General features: G+C 48.6%; 2 protein-coding genes across 5 annotated transcripts; both read right to left on the bottom strand.

The window, feature by feature from the left end:
- Window positions 1–60: 60 nt before the first annotated feature.
- On the bottom strand, window positions 61–2,992 carry rsph9 (radial spoke head component 9). Of its 2 annotated transcripts, none has more exons than XM_040160451.2 (5): window positions 2,445–2,992; window positions 2,215–2,371; window positions 1,887–2,016; window positions 1,650–1,796; window positions 61–343 (listed from the first exon to the last, which is right to left on the bottom strand). In XM_040160451.2, exons 1-5 carry the CDS (start codon window positions 2,669–2,671, stop codon window positions 183–185), a joined length of 822 nt encoding a protein of 273 aa, XP_040016385.2. In that variant the 5' UTR covers window positions 2,672–2,992; the 3' UTR covers window positions 61–182. The 2 variants fall into 2 exon arrangements, with proteins under 2 accessions (XP_040016385.2, XP_077949893.1); XM_078093767.1 differs by having other exon boundaries at window positions 2,215–2,338; window positions 2,445–2,982.
- Window positions 2,993–6,720: 3,728 nt separating this feature from the next.
- On the bottom strand, window positions 6,721–15,851 carry tmem63a (transmembrane protein 63A). Of its 3 annotated transcripts, XM_078093765.1 has the most exons (24): window positions 15,228–15,360; window positions 14,390–14,498; window positions 14,048–14,233; window positions 13,796–13,875; window positions 13,643–13,712; window positions 13,411–13,448; window positions 13,165–13,307; window positions 12,880–12,931; window positions 12,682–12,790; window positions 12,519–12,589; window positions 12,350–12,430; window positions 11,968–12,088; window positions 11,736–11,869; window positions 11,201–11,344; window positions 10,920–11,073; window positions 10,723–10,829; window positions 10,549–10,635; window positions 10,263–10,328; window positions 9,717–9,879; window positions 9,486–9,591; window positions 9,137–9,304; window positions 8,925–9,040; window positions 8,779–8,829; window positions 6,721–8,494 (listed from the first exon to the last, which is right to left on the bottom strand). In XM_078093765.1, the coding sequence occupies exons 3-24, from the start codon at window positions 14,207–14,209 to the stop codon at window positions 8,324–8,326; spliced, it is 2,394 nt and encodes a 797-aa protein (XP_077949891.1). In that variant the 5' UTR covers window positions 14,210–14,233; window positions 14,390–14,498; window positions 15,228–15,360; the 3' UTR covers window positions 6,721–8,323. The 3 variants fall into 3 exon arrangements, with proteins under 3 accessions (XP_077949891.1, XP_077949890.1, XP_077949892.1); XM_078093764.1 differs by lacking the exon at window positions 14,390–14,498 and having other exon boundaries at window positions 15,228–15,851; XM_078093766.1 differs by lacking the exons at window positions 14,390–14,498; window positions 15,228–15,360 and adding an exon at window positions 15,386–15,681.
- Between the last annotated feature and the right edge of the window lie 323 nt (window positions 15,852–16,174).

The raw sequence follows: 16,174 nt of genomic DNA, 5'->3' as shown, positions 1-16,174 counted from the left end.
ATGCGCTTACTGTAAAGGAATAGCTTTTCTTTTACATCAGAGCTGGTGGACAAACTGCACTTTGTACTCACTTGAGTTTATTTGTTTTAACACGAGACAAACAAAGTCCTGGAAAATGTGAACGTAGATTTAATTACGAGGCTTCATCTGAACAGAAATGCGTATGCGTAAATGTTTCCTTTTCACAGCATGAAGGGAAGGTTCAGGTTCTTGGTCCCATCGCCGATGTAGATGTATCCGTGCTGCGGCGTCATCGGCAGATGGTAGAAGGTCAGTCCGAGCCACAGCAGGCTGCGCAGCACGCACACGTTACCGGCGCATTCCCGCTGAAGACTCCATGATCCTACACACACACACACACACACACACACATACACAAAGCAGGTCTGCTGTAAACAATCGCTGTTAAAAGGAGGAGGAGGAGGAGGAGGCTGCCACGTCATGTTGGATGAATGGAATTTAAATAAAGGCCAGTAAATCTTTAGAAATCTGCCCAAGATGATTAACCTCTATAGAGGAGATAATAATCCACTAAATCCATCTTTTGTGCTTTGATATTTACAGTCAAACCTGTTGCTTTGTATGTTTGGGTGTGACCATGACCAGGCAACTGAGAACGAGAGTTGCTACTATTTAATAAAGTACATTTAAAAAGCCCTTTGTTGGCACCTGTCTATTAGTTCCGATTCATCGTACCGCACAACGTTGGGCTCCCTCTCGGTGAGCGCATGCGGTCCGGTGGGATCAGACAGCTGCGTAATGTCTGCCGCCGCGACGACACCGCCGGCATCCGCACTGACTCACGGAACACACGCGAGCGTGTTTACACACACGTGAAAGCCCCCCGATACATCACGCAGCTGTTACACGTTAGTGGCCGCGGCCGCTGAGCGCACACTCTTGCATCTGAGTGGAGGACGCTAACTTGTTAGCGGGACATAATTCCACATCATTTTCACCGTTTGCTTGTTGTTTGCCAGCAAACGATGTAGTTTATTACAGTAATATCGCAGCTTCCCCTCAGCATTTAAATAGACAAACCAGAAAGTTTGTTTTCTGCTTTTAACTCCACTCCAAAAGTTACGGAATTCTGGTCTGTTATGAGTCACTCATCTTTTATTTTGGAATTTAATTTTTAGGTTGTAATTTGTCATCTGTAACATTACTTGAGTTGTTTTGTAAGTCCCATTAATCATTGGACTTCAGTTTGCTTTCAGGTGGTCCTCCTCCCAGGTTTTTGGTTTCAGGGTCTGGTTTTAAAATGACACAATGATTATCTGTAATTTTCTGGTGAAGAAATTGACCATAGTTGGCCATGAAACCAGATCCAGAAGCCCAGACATTCCTCACCCAGCACCAGTCACGTGGTCGTCACACCGCTCCACGCACAAGTTCTCCCCACATGTTCCCAGCAGACATATTCCATCACGGCAGGTATATGTCTGCCTATTTAATCTTGTTTAAGTGACTCCCTTTTCACTTCGCAGGAACACTTCAGTCGGTTGAATCAGCAGAGCGATCACGCCTCATCTCGTAGTCATGAGGCGCAGCGGTTTGGAGAACACACAGTGTGCGATGACGGATTCAGATGAGACGATGTTCTCTAGTTCTAGTGTGGTGACGCGACTCGGGGTTTCTCGCGGTTTCACCTTCAGGGATGTCGTCACTCAGCGTATCCAGGAAGTCGATAGCTGGACTCAAATCCCCCATTTCCTCGATGCTTTTCTTATTCGGATTCTTCGCTTTTCTAAAGTGACGGAAGCTGTCGAGCTTCTTTGCTTCTGAGTGAGACAAACCTAGAAAACAACACATGCACGTTGGGGCTAATTGTCCATTAACCCCTCATGAAAGGTTCTTCACGTTCACACAGGCTGATGTGTATTTACCAGCGAAGCTGCGGTTGACGTGGACGAGGCCGCGTGGACTCTTGACGAAGGCGCCGCGCGGCACCACGGACGCGTCCTCGTCGATCTGATGCACCGTGGCCGCGAGCCGGCGCTCCTCGCTGACTGTGGCCTGAAACCAACAACAGTCCATCTCTGCAGAGAGCTTTGACGCCATAAACATTTCCTTCACGTGTCTTTTCTCGTTTCTTGCTCAATTGAGTGATGGATTTATTGTTATTTATCACAATCGACCCACGTGGATCATTTAAGGAGCACTGCATATTGTAAACACTTTTTACGGCACGGTGTCGATCCCACTAACACCTACTTCACCCTCCGCGGCACCACCCTGTCCTTCGCTCATCTCCAGGCGCTCGTACACGAAGGACGGGTCTCCGATGAAGCGTCTCTTCGCAGCTATGGACGCGTCTTCGACCATGGAGTCGGTGGCGCTGGGGAGCAGGAACCAGTCCATGCAGTTGAAGCTGCGTGTGGAGACAAACGGGTCATTTCACGGTGTGCACAGGAACAGGTTCACCGAGGCGGCTGTACCATCACCTGTAGAGATTCTTTTTATCCAGCATCTCATCTTCTCCTCTGCCCTGGGCGATGAAATAGTCCCTATTCAATCCGAATATTTTGCCCCAGAGCAGAACTCGCTGGAACTTGTAGTTCTTCTTCAGCAGCACCATGGAGGTCTGCAGGGCGGCTCTGTGCTCCACGCTCAGCGTGCACCCGTTACCGGCCACCAGGTCCAGAGAGCAGCACGACGAGCTGCAGTCCATCGTGGGCCTTCTGTTGTATTAATATTAGTAGATCCTAACGATGTCCGGTGTGTTTGAGCTAACCGAAGCCTTCAGGTCCGCACGCGGGCGGTGGTTTCTAATGACAACAAACGCCGGTTGCCATGGCAACGCGCGGGCTGTTTGTATTTATTTATTTCCTTAATCTTTTTTTTTTTTTTCTTTCCCCAAGCGTGTAAATATCACATCTAAAACAGCAACGAAACGAAGATGTTTGACGTGTGATTTCCGGTCGTGTTTATACGAAGCAGAGCGCGCGGGAGTCTGGTATGACGTCACGCCCCTTTTCTAGCGCATGCGTGCGAGCGAGTCCGAGTCACGTGTCTATTCAGTCTGTACCGGAAAGAACAAACGCGTAACGGTGACAACGCGCGGCTCCGGTGTAAACAAAGTTCCTTTAGGGGGAAAAACACGTGTCGCTTTTATGATAAATCACAATAACACAATATCTCATCTCTGCAGTCCCCCAAAACTATTAATTAGCTTGATTAATGATTCATTTATATTAGGATCTCCCAGTCTGTTCTCCAATAAATCATAATTACCCTTCATTTGCCCCCCCAGCAGGAGCTAATATACATTCAACGAGTCATCCATTATCAAGTCGTCCTTATTAATAAAAGTAATCACTCCATAAAAGGGGATTAGGATTAAATCATTAACTATCAATTGGCTCCTCATTCATTTCTCATTTGTTGCCTCAATTTCTTATCTCCTATTATAAAGTTATATAGACACCAGTTAAAGTATGAAAACAGGTAAATTACCGTCCTACTGCGATAAGTCAAATGTCTCATGAAACAAGCGCAGACACACAACCTACGGGGCACTACAGAATGCTAAACGTCACTTTAAATGGAACCTTCCCGTTTGATCCTCCTGCACACACAGCTGTGTGTCTGCAGCAATGCAATGCAGCATATGTGGAGCAAACCCTGTTTAAAAGAAAGGCGGTTGTTTGCTTTGGCTCCCATCCAACAGTCCCGACCAGTAGACCCAGTGTGGAGCCGCCTTAAGTTACTGGACCCTCGGGAAACACGACTGGCTTCTGCCCAACAGATGATTCTGTACAGACGGCCGGGTTCGCCCTCATTGTGGCTGGTGATCCTGCTTTCGTCCGTCACCTTGCTCGATGATCTTGGCTTCTTTCGTTTCTGAGTTTGTTACTTGGATGTGACAGAAACAACAATTACAATCAGGGCCGTGTTCTCGTTCAATTCTGATCCTTTTGTCCTCACTAAACAAAGTTAAAACTTTAAAGATGTCGATGAAATCGATCCATGTTGTTGATTACTAAACTATTTGTATTTGGCCTGTTATTCCTGTCACATCACTCATGTATAGAGGAAGCAGTTTTCATCTGAAGCGGCGGGATGTGTCTTTACACACACGAAGGAGTCGCAGGAAATGAGGCGTGTGCGTAATCCAGCGCTGCGTTTGTAATTTAACCTCAGCGATATCCGCCTCATTGCCTGCGGCCCACTCGCCTAATCCTGCATCAGGGCTGCAAATCCTAGATTTCTTACTGTTGTGTGAAACCAGCCAATTCCATGTGAAGCCGGCTTTGTTTGTTGTGAATCAGTTGGCCGTGGGAAGGCGATCTGGATCCAGCACGGGAACAAAGAAAACCGTTGTCTAAAGAGGTCAGAATAAAAAAAAATACACAGAATGGCTTTTGCATGAAAAAATAAATAAAACATCTAAAAGATGAGGTTTGATTTCATGAGGGAATCTTGAGGGTTCAAAGAACCCGTCGCAGGCCGTTTCTCTAAAGAACCCAAGCAGCTTTTTGATAATTCCTAACGCCCATTGATTCCCATCCCACGCTGCACCTCCAGGCCTCCGTGTGTCGCCTGTAGTTGTCCAAACAAAAGGGCCTCGGTCCGGAGTCACGTGCTCCATCAGCCGCCGTGGGTTCAGCTGTCTGGCGCTCTGCCCCTCTGGCCAACGCAGTGCACCGACCAAAAAAAGGAAGGAAGGAAGGAAGGGGGGAAGGAAGGGGGGAGAGTGGGGTGACTTTTTTTCCATCTTTTTTATTTTACCGGGTGCCCCACACAGAAGAGAACGCACAAGGACGGCCCCTCAGCAGCCCGTCCACTCGCCCGCGCAGACAGACACACGTTGAGCTTGTGGCTCAGGACGTCGCCCCGTTAGAGTTGGCAGTGTAGGTGGAGGCCACAGAGTGACACACACACACACACACACACACACACAACTCCGGCCCTGTTTCCCAATTGGACGGGAGGGAGGTAAGACTCCGGTCCTGTTTCTGTCCCGGTCCCGCCGCTCTGGGAAACTCACCTCCCAGGCGACCGGCGTTGCCACGGCACTAATCCTGACGGACAAAAGATGGGAGTGCCGCAGAGCGCGATGCTGCCAGAGGCTCCCATTGGCCGGCGCCGGCCCACGCGATGCCGCCATTGGCCGGTGCCATGTTTATATACGAGTTGGGGCAGTCAGAGGTCACATCCATCGATCTTGGTGGTGACATGAAGGAAACCTGACCTCAAAACCTCCGAACTCCAAATGGGGTTTATTCCTATTTAATACGCACGCACACAGACACACACACACACACACACACACACACACACACTCGGTGGCCTGGGAGTGCAGAATTAAGTGAATGCTGAGAGACTGATTTAATAATGGTGTCTGTGGTTGTACAAAAGAACAGACGACAACAATACCAAGAATGCACTGAGAGGCCACGAAGTTCAGTGAGCCGCACACCTTCATACAAGAGCTTTTAGATTAAGGCGGGATGAATGTTTTCATCCAGTGGTTGTGTTGTGTAAACTTGTGGTACCTTACAGGTCAAATTACTGCTGAGAAACCAATCGGGAGCCAATAATTGTCATCAACAGGTTTTTAGGTGGTTTAAAGTAACTCAGCTACTCAGGTGTGTCATTAATATTCTTCCCTTTTTTTCAAAAGTGAACTTTTCTAATTACGGTGTTTGGTCCCGATTCTGTGAAGGAAAAGTCAGACATTATTATTTGCTGAGAACCTTTTCCTTCTGTTCTCGCGTCGCCACTAAATCCGAAGCTCCACTGACGATTAGCGGAGCACAAACACAATCTGAACAATCCGTTTACAGCTGCAGCTTCACGCTGACAGAGTGACGGGCAGCTGTCAGCGAGAATACGGTTCTCCTTCCTAATCATCTCTCTAAATATCCAACAAACTGTGGGATTTGTTGGGCGGTTTCTTATCAGTGGGTCCGTGTACATGATGGGTTCAGCATCGTGTCTGTGAGAACATCTGGCTGCGGACGCTACAAACCGCTCCCAGTTTGCGTGTCGTCGGATCAAACCGATCAGAACCACGTTCCTCTCCCCGAAAGCAGAGCCAGATGGTTTGTGGCGTGTTTAACTGTGGGTCACAGTTTGGGTTTTCTTTGGGGGGGGGGTCTGAACAGAGCTGCTTCCCAGGCTCCTGCAGCCTTAACGTACACATTGTGTAACAGCAGGTGCATCAGACACACACTTCACACACACAACCCGTAGACGCTGGATCAGGTATCGGGCTTCATGCGCCCGGCTCGTCCTCGGGGGCCACATGAGGATGTCTGTAAGTTATTAGTGGCCCCGCATCCCGACCCCGCGCAGCTTCCTGTCCAAGTCTCACGCGGTGCGCGTTTATTGTGGTTATTTGGTTTTCATCAAAAAAAAAACAGGATAAATTGTGGGGTTTATTTCTTTCGACACGCTGGAGATCATTCGGCACGGAGGGCAATATTTTTGTTGCTTAATCTCACACACGCAGCAACATGAAATAGTTGAGACGTTCTGTTTTGCAATGCTTCATCTTTGTCCGACATCAGAGGGAAACGCGCGGCCAATAAACTCTGTTCATACAGATGTTATAGAAATGTTAATCAATATGGAAAAGGTTGAAATGAGAGACTTTCTATGTGTCCAGCGACTCAACGTCTCATTAGCAGCAGCTCAAGAGGCACATTGGGACTTTTATGTAGAATAACAAAAACTAAAGAGAAAAATGTGACTGTTAAACAATAAAAATGAGTCTTTCAACAGTTCCTGATCTTTATTTTCGAGAACTGTTGTTAAGCTCCATCGGCGTCCTGATCCTCATCCAACGGTTCACACCGCTAATAACCTGCATATGTTAGCTTAGCACTTCATTACCCCTTTTTAACAAGTAGTCACAACAGAACTCTCAAAGGCCGTACAAGTACAATAGAGGTTCTGATCAGCTGGGGCAGTTAGGTGGTGAGAAAGGGGAAAAGGGCAAAGCAAAGAGGAAGCAAACGACAAGCGAGACAATGGTGAAGGATCAGGTGAGGAGGCGGAGGAAACGGCCTCGAACCAAAGTCAGAATGAGTTACAAGTCCTCAATGACACTGTGCATTTGTCCTTTTCCCCCTTCTCTGGTTTTACAACCCGACTGCAGCTCCACGGCGCCTCCAGCTGGCGAGACGCGCTCATGACCGCGAAGTTGTTCCTGTTTGCGTTGGAAAGCTGCACGGTTTAAACATTTAGATGACCGTGTGCAAAGCTTAACATACCACATCTGAAGACATTGTCCAGCACTGTACAGATACAAGTTGATGTTTAAAATCTAGTTCCATTTTAAAAAAAGCTCCAAAAACGTAACATCGAATAGAAATAAACATTGACCTGTTTCAGACATTCATTCATTGTTGAAACATTGTCTCATCTTAAACAATATTATAAAATTGTGGCTCTTAACAAAAGGTTTTGGTTGCATAATTCAAGCAATACTGATCGACTTAGCAGACACAAAACAGGCCTCTCTTGATATAGAAAGTGCATAATGAACATAAGGCAATGTTGATTATTCCCATGGCAGGTTTCGTCCTCTAAAAGCGTCACAAAAAGGCCCGGTGAAGAAATCTAGACTAGAACAGAAAGCTCTGCAGGCCTCTTTGGCGTCAGTGTTGGTTGTTGGTGCAACTTGCATAATAAGCTTCAGCATGTGCAAATAATAGATTCCAAGTGTTGGAATCCAACATTTTGGCTTGTTTGAAATGGCGAGTTTCATGCAAAAAGAACCCTTGGAGAATTGGCGAGAGACATAGACAGAAAATAAAAGATGCATTTCAGATTCAGGATGTGTGTAATATGCTTAACACGTGCAAGAAGTGATCAGAATATTAAATAAATTCCTATTCCTATTTCCCGTCATTCCTGTGAGAGGCGATTGATATTTAACTCGTATCAATCCAGAAGAATTGGGCAAGAACGGCCTTTTGCTTTTTGAAATGTTATTTTTGATATCGTCTGTCGATATCGACAGACAATTAATCAATCAATTATTGCTGATGTCGTTAGGACGAATTTAAGCATCTAGAATCCTATTGGTTTATATTTCAAACAGGATAATAAATGTGAAGTTGCTTCAAATTAGTGGAATGACAAATACTTACAGCAGTTGTTGATGACGGCAGATTAAATGTGTTCATGCCAAAGAGAAAAATTCAATTTGTAAAGACGGCAAGTTCTCCCGGCTCACTGGTACCGGCCCCGTGGGAGCGGACCGGTTCTTGCATGAAGGAGACTTGCGGTCAGAAGTTTTGTGGCGTCGCAACTTCAGAACCTGGACTCGTCGTTAAAAGAAAAAAAAAAAAAAAAAAAAACACTTGCTGACTCAGCCGTCCGGCTCGCTGTCCGTCACCGGGTCGGAGCAGCGGGTCGGGCTCCGGACCGGGCTGTGGGCCGGGCTGACCTCCGTGGAGCCGTAACCCTGCAAAGGTTCAGAACCCTGTTGCGCGCTGGCAGGTGATTTGGGGTTGAGCACTCGGGGCAGGTAGACCTGTAACTGCACCACACGGAAGAGTGATTTACACACCAAACAGTGTAAGAAAATAAGGACGGATCCGAACTACGGTCCACGAGTGCGTTCGTTGTGAACGATCAGGCGTATTGTTCGGAAACATTGACCTCAAATGCTCTGCTGTTTTACTTTGTTAATGAATAACAAACCACAAGGGCGACAAATCGGGTTATGGAATTTACAGCAAAGCTCAGGTGAGTTAACTCGCCCTAAATACTTCCGATCCTCGTGTTCACACTGTGGACTTTGTATTGGAACAAGTACAGTACCATGGCGTTTTCTTCCACTCCCTCCGCCTCGTCCTCGTCCTCCTCCTTCACCTGCCAACAGAGAACACAGTCGAGTTGAACGCTCGGCGGGAGCGGCGGCGGAGAGGTGGCGGCTGCGGCGCAAAACAACCCCCCCAAACGCTCACCGCGTAGTTGTGCGGACTGAGGTACTTGAAGTGGCCAAAGCAGGTGTAGCCGAGGCAGATGAAGACGGTCACACACAGGACCACCAGCGTGAAGAGAGACGTGGCGGTCCAGAACCCTGAAACGCGGCGGCGTGTCATTTACGTTCTGTCTGCAGGGCCAAAGCGTCCTCTTTGTGAAGCTCAGGTCACGTGACCACACACTGGTTTCCTACCTGCGCGGAGGACAGAGAAGAAGTAGAGCCATATGAGGCAGATGATGGGCGCGCCCACAGCCTGATTGACAGCTCCCAGGTGCACCTGGCGGTCGATGCGAGCAGGCAGGTAGGCAAAGTACAGGTTGTGTTTGTCCACCAGGTGCTTCAGCATCATGTACAGGAGACCTGATAAGAGACACACCAGGAGGTCAAAGGCCGAACGGATCCACCCATGAAACGCCAGCTACTTGATGGACCGATTTATTATTCAAAGAAAACGTCTAAAATGAAATAAAATTCATTTGATACTTTATATGTAAGAAGCGCTGAAAGTGGATGGATTGTGCGCGGCCTCAAGAGGACTCACCGAACGGCACAATGACAGGACAGATGATGCTGTAGGCCATGATGACGGAGAAGACGCAGAGGGACCAGCCGTACATGGCGCCGTATTCAAACTCATAGGCCTGATTCTGTGAACACAAGTCAGACGATTAGTCCACATGTAAATCGTTGAGGCTGTAAGAAGAGAAAAGATGCTGCTCATAGCACCAAAGCATAGAGAGACATTTTTAGAAAAAGAAAAACGAAAACACACCTGTTTCACATATTTCCTTTCAGCGGCCGAGCGGGCGAACGCCATCCGGATGGTGTAAAGCAGTAACCCAGGCAACCGTAGCAGCTCCATCCCAGAGCCCACCAGCGCCGCTGTGATCACGTAGTTGACGAAAAACGCTCCCTGGTCAGGTAAGAACACGCACCTGGGTGGAAGGCGGACACAAAAAACACTCAATGAAAATAAGATTAAACAATATTAGAAAGCAAAATAGAATTTGCTCACGTATTTTTATGACCACGTCAGTTTCAGCAGACTATGAAAACTCATATAAGCAATCTAAAGAAGACATCGTAATGTCTTATGATCTAGTTTCATATTTAATGCAACAATAGCACAACTTAATAAATAATGGGGTGAATAAATTAAACACAAACTGCATGAAACAAGTTGAGAGTAAAACTGATTTTTCTTCCCTTTATTATTAATTTATCAACGTGACAACAACAAAAGACATAAAATGCAAAATTCAAATTAATTAGGAATTTTTTGACTTAAAAGAAAAATGGCAAAAAAGGGATTACTTACTCAAACTTCAGTTTCCCACCTGAGAGAAACTCTTTATCAAACAGCCAGCGGAAAAACACTGCAAGACTAACGAGAGGAAGAAAAATGGAGAAAGAGAATCACGGTTCTTCCTGAATCCAATTACAACAAAACGTATCCGTTATTAATAAACAGGTAAAAAAGGGAATCTGCCACCATATCCATCACATATCCATCACATATCCATCACATATCCATCACATATCCATCACTATATCCGACACCTGATCGTCACAGCAAGCGACAACTAGAAGTGTGACTTGTTCACCTGGTGAGTCCCAGCGAGGGGAGGATCAGCACCATGAACAGCAGGAAGAAGTAGAGTTTACGCAGCATGCTGAGCTGCTCACTGGACCTGTGGACACATGGGAACCATCTCACAACAATTCTCCCACCGACGGGACCCGATCACTTGCACCGTGTGTCTGTTCGTGGGCACCACCTGCTCCAGTGGGCCTCTCCAATGGTGGAATAGTAAACTATGGTCGGCAGCAGCGCAGAGAAGGACCACAGCAGCAGGGTGGGGAAGAACTGGCTGACGATGGGGCTCTGGGGGGGAAAAAAACAAATAAATCAGGAAATTTCCTTTTTTTTAAAGTAATTGCCGCGACGTTCGGTGTCCGCGAGCGAAAGTCTCACGTTGAGATAGTTGATCGGCATCGTCACGTTGAACCTGTCCATGGTGCTGATGATGATGGACGGAGTGGTGAGGAAGGTCAGCAGGAAGAAGAGGAAGAAGTTGAGCATCAGGTAGCGCATGAACCAGGTGAAGCCTCCCACTGACAGATTGGCCCTGCAGGGAGAAAAACACCAAACGGCTGCACAACGTGGAGAAAACATGCTGCTAAAAGCTCGTTAATGACGCTAGAAATATCGAGTTGTACCATCTGCATGTTCGGGGGCGGCGTTTCAGGCCTTACCAATACACGTTTTTCGGGTGGGGTGCGAAGCTGACGCTCCACTTGCTCACTTTCAGAGCGTCGCTCTCCTGCGACGGCTGTGGAGGTCTCCCGCAGCAGCAGCTTGAGCCGCCGCACTCGAGTGCGTTGAAGTCTTTCAGAATGCTGAGGTGAGCAAACGGCAGCTGTTAACCGGCGGCCCGCTTCCAGTAAAAAGTAATGTGGCCACATTAAAACCAGCAGTCAGCTGCAGAAAACACCATATCACGTCTCGTCCCTGTTACTAACAAACACAGTCCAGACAGAAAGTGCAAACTGCAGCAACCAAACGACTGTGAACCAACTGGTCAAGGTCAAACGCCTCCTTCGGCCAGTTGGATTTCGGTCTGAAGCCGCCTTAATTAATCAATAAACCAGACGGACGACCTGAGAACATCGCGGCAAACATCCGGAGGCAAAAACCGGTTCGCCTCGCCGCTGGACCGGCATGCGTCTCGTGTCGGGTACTTCCTGCCGTTTACCTCCCCGGCGCAGGTGCAGAGGGAAAAAGACTCACTACTTGGCCATGGCCTCGGTCTGCAGGGTGACGAAGGCCATGCCCAGGGGCCGCTGGGGCACCAGCTCCGTCTGCTCCCTCACCTGCTCCAGCAGCTCCTTCTCTTTAGTGCTGTAGTACTCGATGGCATCAACCTGAGGGGACGCACACCATCAGATGCCTCACCGGGGGGGGGGGGGGATCACTGGAAGAGTCAAAACAGTCTGGAACGCTGTGTTTGCTCTGACTTCACCTCCTCGGGTTTGCAGCAGCAGCAGCAGAGTTGACCACACAAGCGTGGGATGAAGGCTTCCCGTTTGCCGGTCTTCCTCAGGGCCTGCTCGTAGTAGCACAGGTTCTTTCCTGCTCGCATCCTGGGGGGGTGACGGGGGGGGGGGAGTAAACCGATAAGCAAACACGTTCCAGTTGGTTTAACTTGGTAAATATGAAGAAGGAGTAAATATCCGTCAGCGCTTTAAGCACCTTCACCTGCTGCGGATTGCTGTACAATATTGTAGAGTATGTTATTTGTATAAAACTAAAATTCCGAGCGTCAAGATGTTTAAAAGGTGTTTCGGTGGACATAGAAAGACAAAGAAAGACGCGCTCGGCCGCTTGTCGCTCTGACGTCTTACCGTTCCTTATCGAGGTGCATGAGCTTGGCCACGTCGTAGCCCAGCGTCACAGCGCACACTTTGCAGGACGGGTACGCCTCCCTGCACACAAGAGGACGGGGGCAGATGGCCGCCATTCAGGGACACGGCGTACGGGAGGAGCATCGCGCTTTATTTCAATACTACTCACGAGAAATGGGTTTTTACAGCTTCCTCTGTGGCCGCTTTGGGGACCGAACACACAAACAGCGTGTTTCTGGTCTGCAAGCAGAGAGAAACATCGCTCGCTTAATCTGCTTTGCACACTGATCACACTTTGATTACACACGCAGCTCCTCGGGGGGGGCAAATACCGTCTCTCTGCGGATGCCTTTCATCTGTGAGGTGTGACGTCGCAGCAGAACGAGGGTGAGGATCAGGTGCAGAGCCGCAAACACCGTGTGCAGCCACAACAGGTCGTTTCTGACGACAGAAACCAAGAAGCATTTTGTCTCCAGCGACGCACAAGACTGTCGTTGCTCATGTGGCGGCTTTTAACATCCAGTTTTTACCCGTTTTGAAGATTCCCAATGGTTGTCCTTCCGAAACTCTGTGGATTATTATCTGGAAAAGAGAAAGCGAACAGTAAAGGGAAAGAGATCAGAGTAAAAACAACCTTCTTCCTTCTGGACAGAAACAAGTGGCCACAATCTGCGGTGATAAACACGAGCCGCTGATAACCAAGAGGTCAGCGCCGCTCACACTGAGAAGCATTAAAACGCGCACAGCGGAGCCCTTCTGTGCATGAAATTCCCCCTTAACGCAAGTCCGCAAACCACAAACAGACATGGACGCACCCAGCAGGTCTCCAGACAAGTTGACGGGCAGGATGACGGCGAGGGAGGTGACAGTTATGACCGACAGCAGGACGATCAGATGCCGCTGGAAGGACAGGTAGTGAACAGCATCCATGCCACATCTGGCTTTAATCTTCGCCTCACTGAAACACACACGCACACACACACACACACACACACACACTGATAAAAGGGGGGTAGTAACAGCAGCAGGTGCACAAACAATGACCAGCGAAGCTCACTCACTCCATTCGGACGATGAAAGGCAGCCAGGAGCAGAATCCCTGAACAGAGACACGGGCGGATACTTTGATTATCAACATTCAATGAGGTGCACAGTAATACGGGTTATGTGGTTATATAAATATGTGATTTTATATGATTGAATGAATGAAAGAATGGAAAAAGTGCTGTGATATTTGAGAATTGAGTGTAGATATAATGAGATTATATGATGACAAAGATTTTATTTACATACCAATTCGTTCTCCACGTCGTCCACGCTGGACGACATGCGCCCGTAGCGACGGTGTGTTGACTCGGTGAACCTGACGCACAAAGAAGGAATCAGTCTGACGAATACAGAACCGTGCGAACGCCACGCGGGGCGCGTGTGACATCACGAACTGACCCCACGTTGTCTGCCACCAATGCCAGACGCCCGTAGTCCCAAAACTTCCTCCTGATGACGGAGAAGACAACCAGCAGCACCTGCAGGTGGCATCAGGAGGAGAACCAATAAGCTGCCAGCTGAGGCCACGAAACAACACAGACACGCCAGTGGATGTGGGGAAAGAAGTTACTGGTTAACGTACTTCTTGATATTGCATGAAGGAAAACTACGTCCAGGCCGCACGCCCACATGGTGCATTTTGAGACGTACCAAAAAGACACCGAAGTCGAGCATCAGCACCACTGGGATTCCTCCGAAGGGGATTCCCTTGAGGACGGTGCTCCTGGTGGAGCTGAAGCAGCTGCTGTTGTCTGGGAGGTCGGACCCGTTTGTGGCCAGTAAGGGCCACTGGTCCCACCACAGGGACGACATCGCGCAGCGGAACCAGCAGTTCGTCTGCAGAGAGACGGTTGCATTCATTGAAAAAACAAACAAACAAACGAGGTCTTCAAAAATGGCTCGTTTGGTCCGATCAGAACAACGGCAGAAAGAAAATAGCTAATATTTGAGCAGTGATGTTATTTCAGTGATTTCGCTGATTAACACGCACACCTCGTCTATGGGAAGCAGCGTCACAACCTGTCACACCGAACAGCAAAGGGCTGCATTTATGTCCTCAATTGATCCCCAACGGATTAATCAATGGATTAAAGTCAAGTCTCTAAAGTGAGAGAAAAAAAACAAAGTCACAGACGTCTCACCGAAGATAATGACGTCACGTTTTGATGAAAAGCGGACGTGTGAAACAGATCAGATGATGTGACGTACTGAATACCAGGTCGCAATTAAACGGCCTTGCAGCAGCAAAACGAGTGTACTTGGTGCCCGTTAACGTCACATTACGTCACAGCGGTGACGTAATAGCGGTTGGTTTAGACAGCGTGAGATCGTCCGTGACATCATAATTAAAACCGTCCTTCGGGATCGGAAATGTTTCAACTGGGATTTCGGGGATTCTGTCACGCTGAACCGTGACGACGCGAGAAGAGGAGACAGCTGACGCCGACTGAGGGTTTTCGGCTCCGGACCCACATCGAATCCCGGTCGTCACAAGGTATCAAGGACGCTTTTTAAACCTTTTATCTCTTTAAAGCGACGCGCTGGGACGGTTCCGTTAAAGCACCTTGACAGTAAAACGGAAGCGTGACTGAGATAAACAGCGGTCTGCTGTTCGCTTCCTTATTCTGAACACTCGAAAGAGCGTCTGGCCCCAAACACGTCCGCTGGTTTAAGGTGAACGGGGCCTTTTATTCACAGGAAGCTAAAGAGTTCACGCGATGGACGTAAAGTTGTCTAATGACGTTAACTTGTTTTCCACCGGACTATGACAACATGCTTCCTATTTGGTCCATTTCGTTCTCCTCTGCGTGTGTGGCGTAATGTCTCCTACCTGCAGGCGTGTTGTTGTTGTTGTTGTTGTTGTGTGTATCTTTTTGTATTGCTGCGAGAGGGGAAACTTCTTTCTGCAGTAAATAGTAAAATACAAAGCCGCTCCTCTTCCTCTTTGCGTTCCGCGCATGCGCAGACGCCGCAGCGAACAGGACGCACCTCCGCCTCTCTCCTCGGCTCCTCCTCGGCTCCTCTCGCTCCTCCTCGGCTCTTCTCGGCTCCTCCTCGGCTCCTCTCGCTCCTCCTCGGCTCTTCTCGGCTCCTCCTCGGCTCCTCTCGCTCCTCCTCGGCTCTTCTCGGCTCCTCCTCGGCTCTTCTCGGCTCCTCCACGGCTCCTCCTCGTCTCCTCTCGCTCCTCCACGGCTCCTCCTCGGCTCCTCCTCGTCTCCTCTCGCTCCTCCACGGCTCCTCCTCGGCTCCTCCTCGTCTCCTCTCGCTCCTCCTCGGCTCTTCTCGCTCCTCCTCGTCTCCTCTCGCTCCTCCTCGGCTCCTCCTTGGCTCCTCCTCGGCTCCTCTCGCTCCTCCTCGTCTCCTCCTCGGCTCCTCTCGCTCCTTCTCGGCTCTTCTCGCTCCTCCTTGACTCCTCCTCGGCTCCTCTCGCTCCTCCTCGGCTCCTCTCGCTCCTCCTCGGTTCTGACGTGGCACCAGCAGCTGTTGAAGCTCCTCCCGATGGAACAGAAGCGCAAGTAAACAACGAGGAGGTCACAGCTGTTATGAGCCGCGTGTCATTATGAGGCACCACGTTCAGGTTTTGAGATCTTCTTCATCTCTTGCAGCACCTCCCTGTCAATGGCCTTGTATTGATCATTTTCACAATTATAATAAAATATATGATTGTTTCTTAAATAGTGCTGATACATAATTAGGATGGATTACAGATACACTCAAATGAGCTCTTATTTTAAGACGTTGATTGTGTGGACAAATATTAGTGTCACTTTTGCTGCT

The sequence above is a fragment of the Gasterosteus aculeatus genome, chromosome 18, assembly GCF_964276395.1.
Source record: "Gasterosteus aculeatus chromosome 18, fGasAcu3.hap1.1, whole genome shotgun sequence".
NCBI lineage: Eukaryota > Metazoa > Chordata > Actinopteri > Perciformes > Gasterosteidae > Gasterosteus > Gasterosteus aculeatus.
The sequence above is the reverse complement of the archived record's forward strand: the minus strand, read 5'-3'. Positions and strand labels throughout refer to the sequence as shown.

Coding starts and splice junctions, on each gene's coding strand:
- rsph9 (XM_040160451.2), bottom strand. CDS start 2,671: ATGGACTGCAGCTCGTCGTGCTGCTCTCTGGACCTGGTGGCCGGTAAC. Junction 2,372..2,444: donor GATAAAAAGAATCTCTACAG/GTGATGGTACAG, acceptor CTCCACACGCAG/CTTCAACTGCATGGACTGGT. Junction 1,797..1,886: donor CGTCAACCGCAGCTTCGCTG/GTAAATACACAT, acceptor GTTGTTTTCTAG/GTTTGTCTCACTCAGAAGCA.
- tmem63a (XM_078093764.1), bottom strand. CDS start 15,356: ATGCGCGGAACGCAAAGAGGAAGAGGAGCGGCTTTGTATTTTACTATT. Junction 13,308..13,410: donor CCTTTCATCGTCCGAATGGA/GTGAGTGAGCTT, acceptor TGTGTGTTTCAG/TGAGGCGAAGATTAAAGCCA. Junction 12,791..12,879: donor ATTGGGAATCTTCAAAACGG/GTAAAAACTGGA, acceptor TTCTGTCGTCAG/AAACGACCTGTTGTGGCTGC.